General features: G+C 55.3%; 1 protein-coding gene across 1 annotated transcript in view; it reads left to right on the top strand.

Annotated features, from left to right (window-relative positions):
• LOC119089424 (uncharacterized) overlaps nucleotides 1-15,357 on the top strand; it is a 52,889-nt gene extending 37,532 nt beyond the window's left edge. The window contains exons 3-9 of the mRNA XM_037212112.1: nucleotides 1,144-1,321; nucleotides 2,971-3,055; nucleotides 7,079-7,142; nucleotides 7,713-7,826; nucleotides 8,817-8,951; nucleotides 13,775-14,346; nucleotides 14,738-15,357. Of these exons, the coding sequence (XP_037068007.1) occupies nucleotides 1,144-1,321; nucleotides 2,971-3,055; nucleotides 7,079-7,142; nucleotides 7,713-7,826; nucleotides 8,817-8,951; nucleotides 13,775-13,900 (702 nt within the window). The 3' untranslated portion in view covers nucleotides 13,901-14,346; nucleotides 14,738-15,357. The remainder of the gene's footprint in view (nucleotides 1-1,143; nucleotides 1,322-2,970; nucleotides 3,056-7,078; nucleotides 7,143-7,712; nucleotides 7,827-8,816; nucleotides 8,952-13,774; nucleotides 14,347-14,737) is intronic.
• The last annotated feature ends 701 nt before the right edge of the window (nucleotides 15,358-16,058 follow it).

Here is a 16,058-nt window from a genome sequence, read left to right as displayed (position 1 = left end):
GGTGCACATGATGTAGCCTTCCCCATATCCTGAAAGTGTTTTACGGTAACCTTTCGCAGTTATGTCGACAATGCTGTAGTAATCCGCTTACGAAAAACCGCTAACGCACCGCGTACGCTGTAAGTGGAAACGTTGCTTTGGATGCGCTTAAATCACACGCTTACATTGAAGAGGCCATGAAGCCTGCGATTAGTCGTTATTAATGAGCCACTAATCACGTGTGAATCTGTCGAATGAGAAAAGTCGTGTGATAGTCGGCAGTTTCTGGCCGTATCCCTTCTGCATGGCTGGCTCTGAGTGTTGTAATCTTCAAAGCCATCTGTTTTTTTCTAATTGATCGCAAGTCGTTAATGGCTCTTTACCAAACACAAGTGGAGTGTTGCGGTTAGCGTTTCAGCCTAACCGTAAGTTGAATAAATCGATCTGATCGTTCATGAAACTTTCACTTTTCGCGTGGATATGTCAGAATATGACTTCGCCAAGGCCTGGAACACATCCTAGTGATGACATCCGCGAATAGACGGATGCCATATGGTCCAAACCATGCCTTTCTAGCCAACTCAACCAACCAGTTTCAAGGAGTATATTGCCCCTTATTGTCGTAATGTCAGACAAGTCACCGAAGGATGATGTCACCGTTTTATTTGTTCGGCTATCTACTACTGAATTGACTCCAAGCCTTGCAGGGTGATTGATCGACGGCCAAGAAAACCGTTTAGCGTCTGCCTTTGGTAGCATTTTTATTCACAGACACCTAAGATTTATTCATCCAGGTGTCGAGAAAGCATGCCGCCTCTTCGATAAACGTCAGATGCATTTGAACAGAACGTCATTGCAGAACGAGCCAGGCGTTCTCCCTCTTATCCTTTCGGGACACCTGGGGAGAAGGTGTTGTTGGTGCTGGTGGCCTGGCCCTCCCTCCCTCCCCCTTCAAACGCCGCGCCTCCCGGAAATGGAAGTGGGGCCTCTGAGGGATCGCGTTGACCATGTCAGCCCCCCACCTCCCATCTCACCTGCCTCTCCTCCAGACCCTGCGACCCCACGGCGGCCTGTCCAAGGCAGAAGCCTTCCGGCCAACTGGGCTGCTGTGCGGTGATGACGTCATGGTACGAGGCGCCCCTGACCGGCTTGTCTCTCCACCAGATCCCTGTGAAGGTGTACGCGCGCTGCCTGCGCTCCGACATCGAGTACAAGACGCTAGGTGTGACGTTCGGCACGACATGTCGGGAGCTGGTGTCGACGCTGCTCAACAAGTACCGCATGAAGCACCGCGACCCCAATCTCTTCTACCTGACCATGGAAGTGGGCGTCCGGTCCACAGGTCAGCCGGCTCATTCGCTTGTTGGTTTTGTACGCATGCTGTGTGGGGACGGCTCGCTGGAAGTAAAGGTGTTGGGGGTCGGGGAAAGAGGAAGTAAATGTCGGGGGAGGGGGAAGTGGAAGTAAGTGGTGGTCTTGCTGTTCGTTGTTCCTTTCCGTCGCTCCCTGTTAATGTTTGTGGTAATTATTAGGGCTATTATCTCACTGAATGAAGTCTCTTCGTTCCTGTTTACGCGTTTGCAAACTGCAGCCGGGCCTTTGTACAGCAGATCTGGCCATTTGTCCTTGGTGGGCAGTTTTTTCTGCGTTCCTGTCGCCGACTGAGTATTATGCTCCCTGATGCGAGTCCTTGTGACGAAGCTGACACGTGTCGTACCCCCACTAATATGTAGTGAAATACCTTTGCGTGAGCAGAACTTCCAGGCTAACACGACAACCAGAATACAAATCTCGGCGGCGCGGCTTCAAGGCCGGCCTTGCCGTGCACGCGCATCGGCTCTCTGCGCCGCGTATTTGTTTGGACGGCTCGGCTTTCGCGGCGGTGATGTCAGCACCAGAACGCCAGGAACGGCGTCTCTTCCGCCGCAGCTGTGTTGACACAGGCCCCACCGGGTCCCCGCCGCCGCGTCGCTGCCGCGGGGCTTCACCGCGTGACCCTCTGCCCTGTGTGGCCGGCGACCCCTCGTCTGAGCCGCCGCTCGACCCGCGTCGGCGCCGATGACGTATACGTGCGGCCATCACTGTGCCCGTCACCACCCACCCGACCCGGATCCAACGTTCCAGCATTCATTCGGTGGGGTGTGCAGCATGTAAATATAAACTCGCGCTGCCAGAATCTGACATCTCCGGCGGCCCCCGCACGCAATTCGTCGGCGCTAATCCGTGGCCCTTTGACCCCCAACCCTGACATCTGACCTGCCCATTTGTGAAGCCTGAGGCGCTTGGACGCTGAGCTGACCGTCCAGTTCGATGCTAATTGGCCTATTTTGAGCAAGAGCAGGAGCAACAAGCCGTGAGCTCCAAGCCGAAATGTAATACAAATATCGCACCCCTGCCACCCAAAGTGGCGGAATATTTGAACACTGCCAGCCGGATCTGTTGTGTGGCGGGACATCTGCGCTCGTTTGCGGTGCGTTGAAAACCAGCTGCTGAATTCTTCGAGCGCATGCATCTGTAATAGTGAGGATTGAATGGCCCACTGACCAGCGTGTCATGCCTACGTAACGCTTTCGATTTTTCCCAGTCGTCACCCATGTCTGGCCGGCACCGCTCCCTGTGCGCCACATACTGCTGTTGTCATTGATGCTTTACGATGCACTCAGCTGCTGGGGCTTGATGGTGTCGCCTGCCTCTCACCCTGGCAGGAAGGGCGGGCGCCGCGAGGAATCGAACCCCGTACCTCTGGTTTCCCAGACGCGCAGCGGTTAACGCAGACGCGTTAACCACTACACTACCGGCACTCTATACACCACCTATACACTTTCACTCTATACACCACCTATACACTTTTACACCCGTCCCAGTGCAGTAAATGGTAGCAGCGGCCGCCTCACTTCCACGCCTAGCTTGCCACCGGCAATCACCTCGCTGCCCCGTCCGACCGAGACTGTCGCGCTGCATCCCCGCTTCACCGCTCCGTCCTCCCCACAGAGAACACGGCACGCACGGTGCTCGTGCTGGACGACGAGGCCAAGCCGGCCCAGCTGCAGGCCTGTCGACCCAAGGGAGACACCAGGTAACCACGGCGGCCGGCGCGGCGGAGCGTGGCCGCCGGACTGGCGCGCGCCGCCCCGATGTGAGCTCACATGATGTCGATGTTGGTCACGTCAAGACGGGCCTCATCTGTCACGGGCGTAAACAGCGAACGCGTCTGTGTAAGCCACGTGAGTCTGGACAAAAAGCAAAACAAAACGAAGCAAATAGAAAAAGTCAAAAGAAATCGACGAGATGACAACATCAGAGGGCGTAAAAGTGAGCAAAAATAGAAGGCAAAATGGACAGTTCAAATGCCTGGAGTAAACGTCGATAAACAACACGAATAAAGTTCAACGTGCATAAGATTCACGATCAAAGATTTACGAGCGATTTAAAGATCCAGAGACGAAATTTAGTGTGCGGAAGATCAAAGGAAAGAGGCATTACGAATAATCGTCGAGTATGCAAAAAGAAACCATCTCGGATATGTATGGCTGTGTCTAACACTCCGTTGGCGCATTAGATTAATCGATTTCCTGGAAATGGTATACGCTGTCAGTAACGACCTTACTTTGGCTTGTCATAGGTCGGCAACCTTACAAGTTACGTTCAATTAATTTATACTAAAATATCTCATATTCAGTTCTCTATAAATTTGCAAAGTTTGACACGGCTACACCGCGCCGTTCAGAAGTCCTTTAGGAGAACCTTTGGGGGAAGGGGGGGGGGGGGCAAATTGACCCTACCTGATTGCATGTTAGTCCTCTCTTGCAAATTAAAGGGTAAGTGACAATTTCTGGTAATTGTGCAGAAGCCGATCTTCACGCCACAAGTTTCAGAACTATACACTTTTGCTGTAGGAGAGGATAAGAACATACCATCTCCCCTTTACCAATGATTCATTACAATATGGGTGCGCCACAGGTGCTTCCCTGTCGCATCACACCTGGGCGCAGGCGGGGTTCCCCTGCTGTAGATGTGTGGCGTCCCTGACCGGTGGCATAGTCGTGAGCACCGCTGCCAGTGACGCCTGACCACCGACGGGCCTTCACCTGATCTGCACGAGAAGTTCGCCGCTAACGAGATTCGTCTCATTGGGCCGCGTTGAAAGCATGACGCTGGGCGGGAGTAAGGCCTCAGGAGGAGCTGCCCGGAGCCGAATGGCCCGCGGCCGGACGGTCATTCCCCGGCAGTACTCTCTCGCGCCTCGGACCCTTGCGTCATCGACAGCTGCGAGTTCCACTGACTCTGCGAGCTCGCCACCAGCGGAGCCCGCTCTGCCGGCGGCGTGGCGTCTCTGGCGTCCCTGGCGCCCTCTCCCGGGCCGGGCTCCGCATGTTTCCCGCCAGTGAGACGCGGACCTCGTGTGAAATGTCAAACACCCGCAAAAAGGCGGGACCGACTCAGCGCTCTTGCTGCGGCGCTGGCGCCAGACAAAGCGCGCCGGCGCGGCGTGAACGGGTCGGCGGTTAAAGCCGATAGTCGCCCCCGCCCACGGCCCCGCCCCCGGTCGGAATTTCGGCGTGGGCGCTCGCCGCTGCGGGTCGCTTCCGCCGGATGTCCGGCGCATGATTGGCCCCGGAATAGCTCGGCCCGGTGGTGTGCGGAGCGATTGCACTGGCGGAGAGCTTGGTCCCCGTGGTGGGCGGTGTGGCGCGCTCGAGCCCGAAATATGGCTGTGAACCGCGCTGTGCTGCAGCGCGGTTTGGAGCCATATTTCGGGCTCCGAACCTCCGACTTTGTGACGTAAATTCGGTATGTGATAGGCTTAAAATGTGCAAGTGATGCTGAACACTCCTATAGTTCTGGAATGTCGGACCCGGTTGAAATAGCCGGTACGGATCAGGTGTTTTCATCCACCTGATTTACGGTGTTTTTTTTGTTGACACTAAGCCCGCTCAAGTCCAGGATACGGATGAAGAAGCGTACATGACATACTTTCTGCCTAAAGTACATTATGTCGTTTTGACTTCTGAGAAAGCTATCGGTCGTAAGATGTTATATAACTGAACGGACACCGCACGCTGGTACGTACGCAGTCCGTTGCGAGCTCCATGCTCGTTCTAACTGACCTGGCAGAGTGGCACTGTCAGCCTCGGTGCCCCGCGTGGCCCTCAGTCAGGCAGGGACGCGCATGTGCGGGAGCGGCGCGCGACGCCGCCAGGCCCGATACCGGGACAAGGCTGTTCGCGGCGTCCTCTGTTGCCTCACACGCGCGGTCGGGCGGGGTCCCATGCCCCCGGGCCCTCTGACCTGGCACGCCGGGGTCACGCCCACGGCCCCGCGCGGCACAAGGCTGAGCATGCGACATGACGCGACAGGGAGAGCGGACCCGATCTACGGGACGCCAACGGCGCAGGTCCTGTGTGGGGGCACAGGGACCCGATCCACGGGACGCCAACGGCGCAGGTCCTGTGTGGGGGCACAGGGACCCGATCTACGGGACGCCAACGGCGCAGGTCCTGTGTGGGGGCACAGGGACCCGATCCACGGGACGCCAACGGCGCAGGTCCTGTGTGGGGGCACAGGGACCCGATCTACGGGACGCCAACGGCACAGGTCCTGTGTGGGGGCACAGGGACCCGATCCACGGGACGCCAACGGCGCAGGTCCTGTGTGGGGGCACAGGGACCCGATCCACGGGACGCCAACGGCGCAGGTCCTGTGTGGGGCACAGGGACCCGATCCACGGGACGCCAACGGCGCAGGTCCTGTGTGGGGGCACAGGGACCCGATCCACGGGACGCCAACGGCGCAGGTCCTGTGTGGGGGCACAGGGACCCGATCCACGGGACGCCAACGGCACAGATCCTGTGTGGGGGCACATCCAGACGGCCGCGACTCGGCCTGGGCGCGCTGCTGACCGGGACACCGTTCTTCCGACGCGCCGCGGCCCGGCAGCGCCGACTCAATGGGCGGGTCACACGGGTCGGCATGAACCAGCGACTCCGGGGACAGCCGGCGCGGCGCGAGGCACCAGCCCAGCGCCGCCCTGGGAGCGAAGCTAGTTCATGGAGCGGGCGACGGCGCTCTGGATCGTAGAGGTGGGCGTGACTGCGGTATAGTGGTGGGCAGCGGGGACCGGCACGGCGGCGCGGCACGCATTGCGGCCGGTCGAAGGTCGCGCGTGGTCGGCGGGGCCATAGTGTGGACACGCTTCCGATCAAATCGGCCAAGAGTCGGTGGCGGTTTCCGTCCGGCTTTCCTCTCCGCGGGGACGGCGCTGTTGCAGGCAATGCGCTTTGAGCTGCGGTGGTGTATGCGGGTTTGCTGTATGGGCTGGTGCGTGACCCAGATGCGATCTGCTACGCACATCGGCGCCATGTCCAAAGGTCTGCGTTTTCGACGTTTGCACTTTGTGCGGCGTAACCGCGCAGCCGGCGGTTGGGACATGCGGGGAACAAAATTGGTGAGATCGCCTGTTCCTGACTGGAATGCTGCTCAATAATTTGAATCTGTCACGGAGAGTACGGCGTTTACGTGCAGTCAAGTGCGGAAACACGATCTATGAATTGAAGGCACAGCTGACGTATTTGGCCAGAATCTCAACCAAACGGTCTCTGGAAAAAACCTTATCCCCATAGCAGCGTGCGCCGTGCTATATTAATCTGTGTTACAGGGCAACATAGCACGTGTGGTACTATGTCATCGTGTACGCATTATGGCGGTACGTCGTGTGTTTTTTGTGTTGCGAGATTTACCCGCAAATATTTGTAATCCAAGTTATGAGTGAGTGTCTGACGCGAAAATTCGTATCGGAACCTGCTATTCAGGTTTGTGATGAGGATTCGTGACGCCGGGTCTCAGACGCGTGCAATATTGTCCCGAGTTCCCCGGACGCCGGGTCTCAGACGCGTGCAATATTGTCCCGAGTCCCCTGTGAGGATGTCATCACCCCGCTGCTGGAGAGGTCATGACCTGACCTGTGCTGTTCAATGCGCTGGTCAAGGTCATGCGCTGTTCGAGGCGGAGGTGTCTCGGAGGAAGATCTGTGGGAGGCCTGGGGCCGCTCCGGTGCTGCCACTCCGTATGCACTCGGTGACGAGCTTCTCTGCACCGGCAGGCTTATTCTGAGGATGCGGCAAGGCGGCCTGGTGCGCATCTATGACGGCATCCTCATGCAGGGGGTAAGCGACGGCAGCCGGTCCGGACCAGCCGGCGCTGGCGCTATCGATGGCAAGATCTCTTGTTACCATGGCTCGCTGTTGCTTACGGTGTTTTTTACGGACGTCAACGTTTTCCGTCATTGGTGTGCAGACTTATTGTTTATGGCATCGCGTGAGCGCGAGCGGTACCATGGAACTACCGAGCATTCGTATGGATGTGCTGGGCGTAATTCAATGGACAGAATGCTTCACCAACACGCTTGCCTCCTCGAACAAGCTCAGTCTGTAGCCTCAGTAGCCGACGCACTCCAAAAATTCCCTACTTCTTCGCGCAGTATGCGGCTTTCCGGCCCGTTGACGCTTTGGTCAGTGCGGTTCTCGGTGTCCATGTCCAGGCCATGGTGTCGATACTTGTCTTTCTATGACGCTTCTCCGCAGATGACGTGGTGTTAATTCACAGCCCAGCGTCTGCATCCCCGCCGCCCGACGTGAACCCACGTAACGTGACGTCACAATACGCCGCCTGTGCTTGCAGTCGCGCTACGACCTCCTGCTGTGCATGACATCACGGAAGGCTGCCTGTGCCCCCAGTCCCACTACAAGAGCCTGCTGGTCTCCGATCGGACGGAGACGACGGAGCTGCTGCGCCTCATCCTCAACTGCAACAACTGTCGGGAGTCCCCCGAGCGCTTTTTCCTGCTCGAGGTGCGTGCTGTTTGGCCCGGGTGCTGCACCACTCCTCGGCTGGTCCAGCTCCCGGCGGTCGTCGTTTGGAACTGTCGAGCGTCCGAAGGCGGCGTTAGCTGGCGCCGTTGCCAGGGTCCGGCGAGGGAGCTGGTGTTTCTGAGCCGTAAGCCTGCGCGATCTGCCTGAATTTGATAGAGTTGTGTTGAGTAGCTGTCGTGCACTGCTGTGTCTGACTCATGGGTTTTCTTAAGGGGCAGGCGTTTACATCAACGTCACAGCAAGTGCATCACTTCTGGCAAAGCCCCCCCCCCCCCGCCCCCTATCCGGCAAAGAAGCCTTCCCTGTCAGAATCATTAGCCTTTCCCATTGCGTTGACATGAATGCGGTATTTAGCATGATGAGCATTTGGCCTGCACAGGTCTCACGTTGAAGGCGGAAGTGACTCACACCCGGATGGTGCCCCACGTTCATTGTTTGCAACTTTGCTCGTCGGTTTAAGCCGTGACTGTAAGCCACAATCCTGGCGTTCTGGTGCTGCTCTTAAAATCTAACTCGCAGTTCTCCGGAAATGCGATACAGTAGAGCAGTGGAATTTGTTACTGTTATCTGCCCCGTCTGCCATCCGCTGTGCGGTCAACTCTCAGCCAGTCAGTCGTGTTTTGTATACGGGTATACTTCTGGGCGCCGCTCCTGACAAGGTGGTGTCATTTGAATCGATGTGTATCGCTCGCCCTTTGCGTAGTTTCCGGGACTCTAGGTCAGTAAAAACCTGCATGACCTGACACTTCTCAGCATTAAAACCACACATTAAGAACAACACCATGTTAATTACAGCTGCTCATCCACATATCTTGTCAGCCTTGTCTTGCAGCTGGCTGCGCACGTGTACTCGGTTAACTGGACATGCTTGCTATGTTGTGAGGTCTTCTGCATACTTGTGGCCCCTATTCCTGACCTGTCGCTGTTTGTGACCTTTTCCGCTGACCTGAGGTCGTGACCCGGTGGCAGGTGTGCCGGACGGCCCGGTACGAGCGTCGGCTGCGGCCCACCGACCGGCCCGTGCAGGTACAGGCCAGCTGGAAGGACCGCGACCACTACTACTTCGTGCTGCAGCGCGAGCAGGCCACGCGCCGGCCCAGGAAGGTAGGAGGTTGCGCCGGCCTCCAGCCCTGTACGCGCGCTGTCTTCGGTCGCTGCCGTCCTGCCCCCCCCCCCCCCCCCCCCCCCCCCGTCCTCTTCGCTGCTGAGCTCTGCTCGGAGACCGAAGCTCGCCGATCGTTGGTCATGTGAAAGGAGTTTTGTCGGATTTGATCGCTCTCGCTGTCGATTTGTATAGAAGCCAGGGCTTCATGGAAAAGATTGTGCACTGCTTTAGCAGCCAGTGTTGCACACTCACGTAATGGATAAAGAAACAGCTGGTAAATGACGCGGAAGTCAAAAGTCGTTGGGACTGTGTACTGGGGAGAGGGGGCAGGAGGGAACACGTCGAAAGATTTTCTGGCGCCCACGGCGTAGCACAGCGGATGAAACAGGTGTGGGCTTTTATATACATAGAGCTGAATAAGGCATGAAGCTTCATGGTCGCGCAATGTTATGGGTCATGCGCTGCACGACACGGAAGTCACTGAGTAGTAAAGCCCCAATAATCTGCATCATTCGGTTCGCTATTGGGATAGGAAATATGCTTGGTAAAGTTGTAGGGGTTATGAAAGATGTTAATGTTTTGATACTTTAAACATTGCATACATCATGCTGTACATTGTTCTGTAATGGCTTTGTAATGGTTTGGTTTGATTGTCTAGATTTTCTAAATGATGCCCTTTTGATCAGCCATGACCATTTGAGGGCTGTGTGATGAAGGAGAGTGGATAACGGTGGAGCAAAACTAAACGTGCCTGGGAACCCGTCCGCGGGGGTTTTGCCCGCAGAGGAACCCTTTGCGGGGTGTGTGCTCGGTGCTCAGACGGAGGCCCCCCGCCAGGGGGCACTGCGCCCCACTCGTGGCTGGCGCATGTAGCCTGGCCTCGACAGACAGGGCGTCGCGAGAATGCAGGATAAAGCGAGAAATAGGATGAGCGGGCGGATTAGCCGTGACGGAAAGCCTGTTCAGGTGGGAGGTCATGGGAGTGCTCGTAAGTACACGTTTAGGAATGCACCGCACCCAGCTTCAGCACATGCAACTGACGCTGGCCACCCATCCAGCGGGGAGCCCTTCGCCTCTTGGGGGCGCTCTGGACTAATATTCGGGCCAAAGAAGCGTCGGGTCGGACTTCGGCAGAGCCGCCGCGTGAAAGCAGGCTAGTGCTGAGCGCGGTAGCACCTTCTACCGCCGGGGCCAAACTGAAGCCACTTGTCCCCAGCCATTCGGAATGTTCCAAAAGAATGTCCATTGTTACAGCGATGTCTGCGGTGAGCCGACCCATGGCTCCCGCTGGCATCCGGTGTACTGAAGACAATAGGAGGCGACAGCGGTAATTGCCTCGGAAAGAAGGAGGAATCGCTATCCCATTTCCTCTAGGCTGTCATCGGCTGTCAAAAATACCCGGGGCGAGAAATTTCCGTCGGCGCCGCCGAACACGACCAGGAAAATAGCTTGCTCGCCCGCCGCTCTCCAGCCCGTGCTCACGCCGGACCCACGGCGGGCTAATTGGCGGTTTTTCCGGCCAAGGCAGCCGCCTGCTAGTCGCGTATCCGGGCGCAGGGCTTCCCAGTCTGCGGTGCGGTGGTCGCGGCGGTATCCGACCTGCGTCCCAAGGGGAGCATTACCCAGCACTGAGCGTGATGAAGTGTGCGTCGCTTGTGACGGACCTGCGTCAGACCGCACTGGATCGGGTCAGGTCAACGTTGCGGTCGGAGGGCCCGGGGCAGGGTCGTGTCATCGAGTCTGTGTAGGTGGTGGCCTACTGGAGACTAGGGAGACAGGCCGGGATAATACTAATGACTGGGGTCACCAACAAAAAACGCATAACATTTGCAGCAGTATAAGGCACGAACCTCTCGCTGGATTTCACGTTTTTGGATAAACCTTGTGATGTTAAATCGGAGAAAGACTGTCTCACTTGTACTTACAACCAAGGTGTAACCACATTTCATCGGAATAGTTCCGGCTATATCCTAATTTATCCAACTACCTTTCTGGTCCTTGTTCTAAAAGTGTGTTCTCGACCGGGGTAAGGCAGGTCCATCGTAAGCTGAACCTGTAATCTGAGGGATATTGTAAGTTCAAAACGTCTCTTTCTCTTGCCGATGTGATAACATTAGTATTATGGTTGTGTTAGTCAGTTTGTGAGCAGTTGTTAAGTTGTTAACACAGAACCTATATAACGGTTGCCTTATATAATTTCAGGGATTTTTCAAACTGTGTAAGGGAAGTTATGCATATATATATATATATATATATATATATATATAACTTTTCTTTTATAATGGTTGCCCTAACGTTCTATGATCTCCTCGTTTTGGATCCGTCAATTTATACGTAATCCCTTTGCCGAACAATCTCTCCTGATTGTCAAGGGTAACCTCACAAATTCGCACAATTTCCTCGCTGCCTGAAAGGAGAGCCTAACCGACTATCTGATGCGCCATTTGCCTAAGGACGCACATATTGTGGCCGTTTGCGTTACGTCATGTTCCGCGGGCAGCCGCTAATACACTCGCTATCCATATGCGAGTTTGGACTATGCTTACAGTTTCCTCGGTAGTACTGCCGCACGGAGCTAAACTCAAAACTGATCCGTATCTGTCACGATTAAATGTGCTTCGTGATCTGATCAGGACTCTGCGTCTCTTAACGGGGCGTAAATCACACAGCAAAGTTTTCTAGTTACATAAATGGGAAGCTAATTAGAGCCATCAACCAGCTTCTGGGTATTAAAAGCAAACTGTCACAGGGTGACCGTACTTTTGTTGATGTTTAAACGCCTTAGCCATATAGACAAGTGCCAAGGGACACGCCCACTCGTGCAGTGTCTCTATAGACTAACACAGAAAGTGAAGAACGGGAGAGTTTTGATCGGAGAAAGCGAGAGTTTTTATCGGATCTCGATCTGACTGGGGTTGATGCCCTCGCAAAAGGAAGGTCGAGCCCGAGAGACCCGTATCGTGCCACGACTGACATGGACCGCGAATGTGATCGGGAGTCACGTGACAGCAGGCCTTCCTGCCACACGGCTGATTGTATAATGCTCTCCGATTGTAGTATTGTGCAGTTTGTTGTGATGGTCACGTATGGGTTTCGACTATGAAAGCGTCCTAATCAGATTAGCAGAAAGAATCTTAAGAATAGTCAGCAAAACTAAATTTGTCCATAGGAAAATGTCAATACCACTTTGAGAGGCCCGAGCATGGCTCTTACAGGCTTCTGGCTGTAGATGTAAACTATTCTCCAGCGTCCCTTTGCCACTGCGTGCTTTTAAAAGCAAAGGATTTCATAGGGAAAAGGAGGTGAATGAAAACAATGAAATGTGTGTCTTTGCACGATCCAGTCACCGAAGGAGCCTCGCAGGCTGTCGTGCTCTAAAGGCAGCGTACCATGAAAAGTAGGCAAGCATGCCTATTTGTTAAATGTCTTACATAAAGACAACTGGATCCCCATGTGTCCATACGCTCTGTTTGCCTCCATGACCTCATGCCAAAGATTTTTTGTAGATATTGCAGCATAATAAATGAAACCCCTATATGGAAAGATGTCGAGGAATGAAGAAAACCGCCAGTTTACATGCAGATGATGGGAAAAAACAGTGGTAACACGCCAGAACACTGGCTGAGGACAGCATGAAAGAACAATGTTGTGTAGCGAGGGCATTATATCCATGAAAGGAAGCCCGTCATTTCCGCATCAATTCGTGCATTCGTGTTGTAATGCTATTTTGTGTGAGATGTTAGCAGGGTCTTCGTTAAGGAAGCTTGAGTGTGAGGAAAAGGTACCCAACGCCATGATCGATCCCAAATGAGGACTCACCTAACCTGCCCCGAAATCCCGACTACCTGGACTTAGGCCACTTGAAGCCACTCAGATGGAAAACAACAACAAAAATGCAGCGAATGCGCTACGATATATTATGTGGTTATAACGAGTCTAGATCAGCTACGCGTGGGTACATGTCTGGTCAGGGGGGGGGGGATTCTGCTGAATATGACATTTCCCTGTACTTAGCATGTTAAAAGACACTGGATGTTTGGTTGTTGATATCGTATTATAATATAGGCAGTTCGTCCTATAATGGACAGAAGTAATAAGCATTGGCTTGAAGGTGTCTGGTAGCGTCTGGCAATGCCACACAAATCCTGGCATTCAGCAAGGGTGCTGGGTGATGCATTGACAGTGAAGTGAGTAGTTTGTTCTACCATGCATTCGAGGCCAAATGAAACGAGGCTGTTCGTTTACGATCCCATTTGTGTTTGTACTTTGCGGACCCGCCGCCGCAGAATCCGCTCAATGCCACCGTCCAGTCTTCATCCGCGGGTCGCGTTCAGCGACGTCTGCTGCGCCGCCGCCGTGTCTCCGGGTCGTGCGCCGCAACTGGTCCCTGGTCCCTGGGTCGTCCCTGTGCTTCTGCTGCGTCCCACCGTCACGGCTGCCGTGGCCTTGCTCGTGTTACAGTTGTACGCTGCTACTGCCGCCACCGCCGTCATATCCCTGCCCTGTGGGCTGCAGCCGCCTCCGTTTCGTTGTTGTGCGCTACTGTTGCCCTCTCTCTGTGTCGTGTCTTCCCACGCCATCTTTCCGCAGAGCGAGCAGCTGCTGCTGCGGCCCTGGGCCTGTGTCACGCCCCGCTTCCGGTGGTTCCCCACCATGCCACGTCCCGCCGTCTGCTGCAGCGTGTTGTGCTAGCCCGGCGCTGTGAGGTACTGCCGCCGCCTCGGCCCCTGCGTTGTGCGCTGCCGCCGGCGGCGCCGCCCCGTCCAACCCAGCCGTGTGTCTGAGCGCCGGGTCTGACGCTCTCTCTCCGTCCCACCGCCAGCTGCCGTGGAGGCCGAACCTGGAGTCGGTGGACTCGCTGGAGAGCCTCTCGCCCTCGCACACGCCGCCCAAGACGCCCGTCAAGTCGCCCAGCTACCACGACTACGAGAACTACTTCTACATCTAGCGGTGCGGGGCGGCGCGCCGGTGCCAGCTCAGAGACTGGCGACGCCAGATCGCCGGCGTCGGTGACGCGGCGCGGCAGTGACGAGCAGTGACGCGCGGGTCGCTGGCGGTGACGTCACGCGCCCCTGCGGCGCTGGCGGTAAACACTCCGTGTGGGACGCCTCGGTGACCCATCTGGGATCGCCGCAGGCTGTCCGCGGTCATCCCTCATCTTCAAGGCTGCGGTGCTGGAGAGGCGGCGCGGACTGCGGTGTGTGTCAGACCACCAGAACCGCGCCGCCGGCCTGACTTCGACGTCGAACGGCACCGAGAATAGGCGCGCGGCTGCGCGTCGTGAATTTGTCTTAATTGTGTTCTGCCTCGCTGTTGGCCTATTAGCAAGCCATCGCTCACGCCAAGGACTGGACAAGTCAGAAGTTGTGTCGGATCCACGCTCAAAATAGACAGGTAGGCCTGTACGGTGTGAACGGTTACAAGGACGCCGTGGAAATGTCACGTAGAAGTGGTCGTCGTGGGCGATGTATCACACCCGCCTGTCGTCGCTCGTGGATCAGCCCACCGTGTCGATTGTCTGGCTCGGAGTCTCTCGTGCAGTCAGCCGTTGCCACATTAGATCGCGCCTCAGGATTTTGTCTGTGCCACCGGCTCTGCCATTCCACGGCATACTGCTGCGAGCTGCGCGCAAATACTATTCGTTGTCCCGTAGCGTATCTTCCGCAGCTTTTGTGATCGTCAGAGATCGGCGTGTGAGCATTGCATGATCTTTTTCTGCTGATCGCCTCTGAGCCAATACCCAGCAGCGGAACATGGTCTGGAACTCGTGCTTGTCTGTTTTCAGGATGGGTGGAGAAATGGGGCGCCTGTCGGCAGCGACGGTGTGACGACGAAGTGACGACGACGGTTGACGCCGGCGATGTCAACGAACGGCGGCCGTGCTAGAACCGCCTGTCCGAAACGTAGCCGCTACCGCCATCTAGGCCGGGTCACACGAAACATTACCGACATCTGCAGTCCGTAATCTCCCGCAAGCCAGCGGCTGCTATCCTCCAGACAATGCCAAAGTCCCCGACCTTACGTTTATGCATGGGTAACAGCGGCGTCGTGAATGAATTTAACAGCCCTTTGTCTGCTATGAGTCCCCGATGAAAGTGAATCGCGGTCATACTGCGGTTGCGTTAGGATAGTGTGATGAATACCGCTATCGTTCACCGAACACCTGAGTGTCGCGAGAGAATAAACTTGAAGAAGCTTTAGGGTGGGTGATGAGTGTTGCGCATGCTTCTGCCCATCGTGCATCTTGCAGCCATGTTGTCTTGTTGCCCGCAAGTCTGGAGATGTTTTGCAATGAGAACGAAGCTCTGGTGTGATAAAGTTTAGAGCTGTTCATGATGATTGTGTGCCGATCCTAAGTCAATCCACCACTTCTAAGGAATCAATACATTATTATATGTAATTGAATGTTACTGTTTGCTGCCGTGAAACCAGACTCTTTGACTTGCTGCGTAGAACGGCTGCGTTCTGTGCTGCCATCTATTGAAAGTTCTGTGAACTAGCGGCAGGCACGCACCCCTTCGTCCCGCATGTTTGCCAGGGGCACTGTCATTCTCCGCGAGGCTTCAGCAGATTATATTCGAATAAAGCTGTCGGTCTCAGGGCAAACTCCCTACACTTGAAGTCGTGTCTTCCGAGGTGAGCAGTTGAATCGGTCCACGGAAGACCCACTCATTCCTCCCCACCCATCTGGAACTCTGGTTGTAGTCCACCCCATCCATCTGGAACTCTGATTGTAACCGGTTTGACATTGCGAGGCATCCCACCAGTGTAAACAGGATTTTCAGCGCTTCACTTCGACTCAGAGGCGCTAAGCAGGTCTCGAACTGAAAAGGACTAGCGCAAGTCTTTCTTTTTCCTCCAATATTTGGAGCACCTAGTCTGGTCCGCTGTTTTGCGAAATCTGGCACCCGCTAAACAGTGTTGGCGAATGAACCATCCGCAAAGCCTCGAGCGGTCTCAAGCGGTCACTGCCCGATTGATAATCCGCTCAGTAATAGATCGGGGAGCAAGCAAGGCCACCTTTTCCAAAACGATCCCCCAGTAAAGCCTAAAATATGATATAGCGGTCCTTGAAACTACATAGTTGCATATAGCTCATTGTGTTT

The sequence above is a fragment of the Pollicipes pollicipes genome, unplaced genomic scaffold (assembly GCF_011947565.3).
Source record: "Pollicipes pollicipes isolate AB1234 unplaced genomic scaffold, Ppol_2.1 Scaffold_3087;HRSCAF=3621_pilon_pilon_pilon, whole genome shotgun sequence".
Lineage (NCBI taxonomy): Eukaryota > Metazoa > Arthropoda > Thecostraca > Pollicipedomorpha > Pollicipedidae > Pollicipes > Pollicipes pollicipes.
The sequence above is the reverse complement of the archived record's forward strand: the minus strand, read 5'-3'. Positions and strand labels throughout refer to the sequence as shown.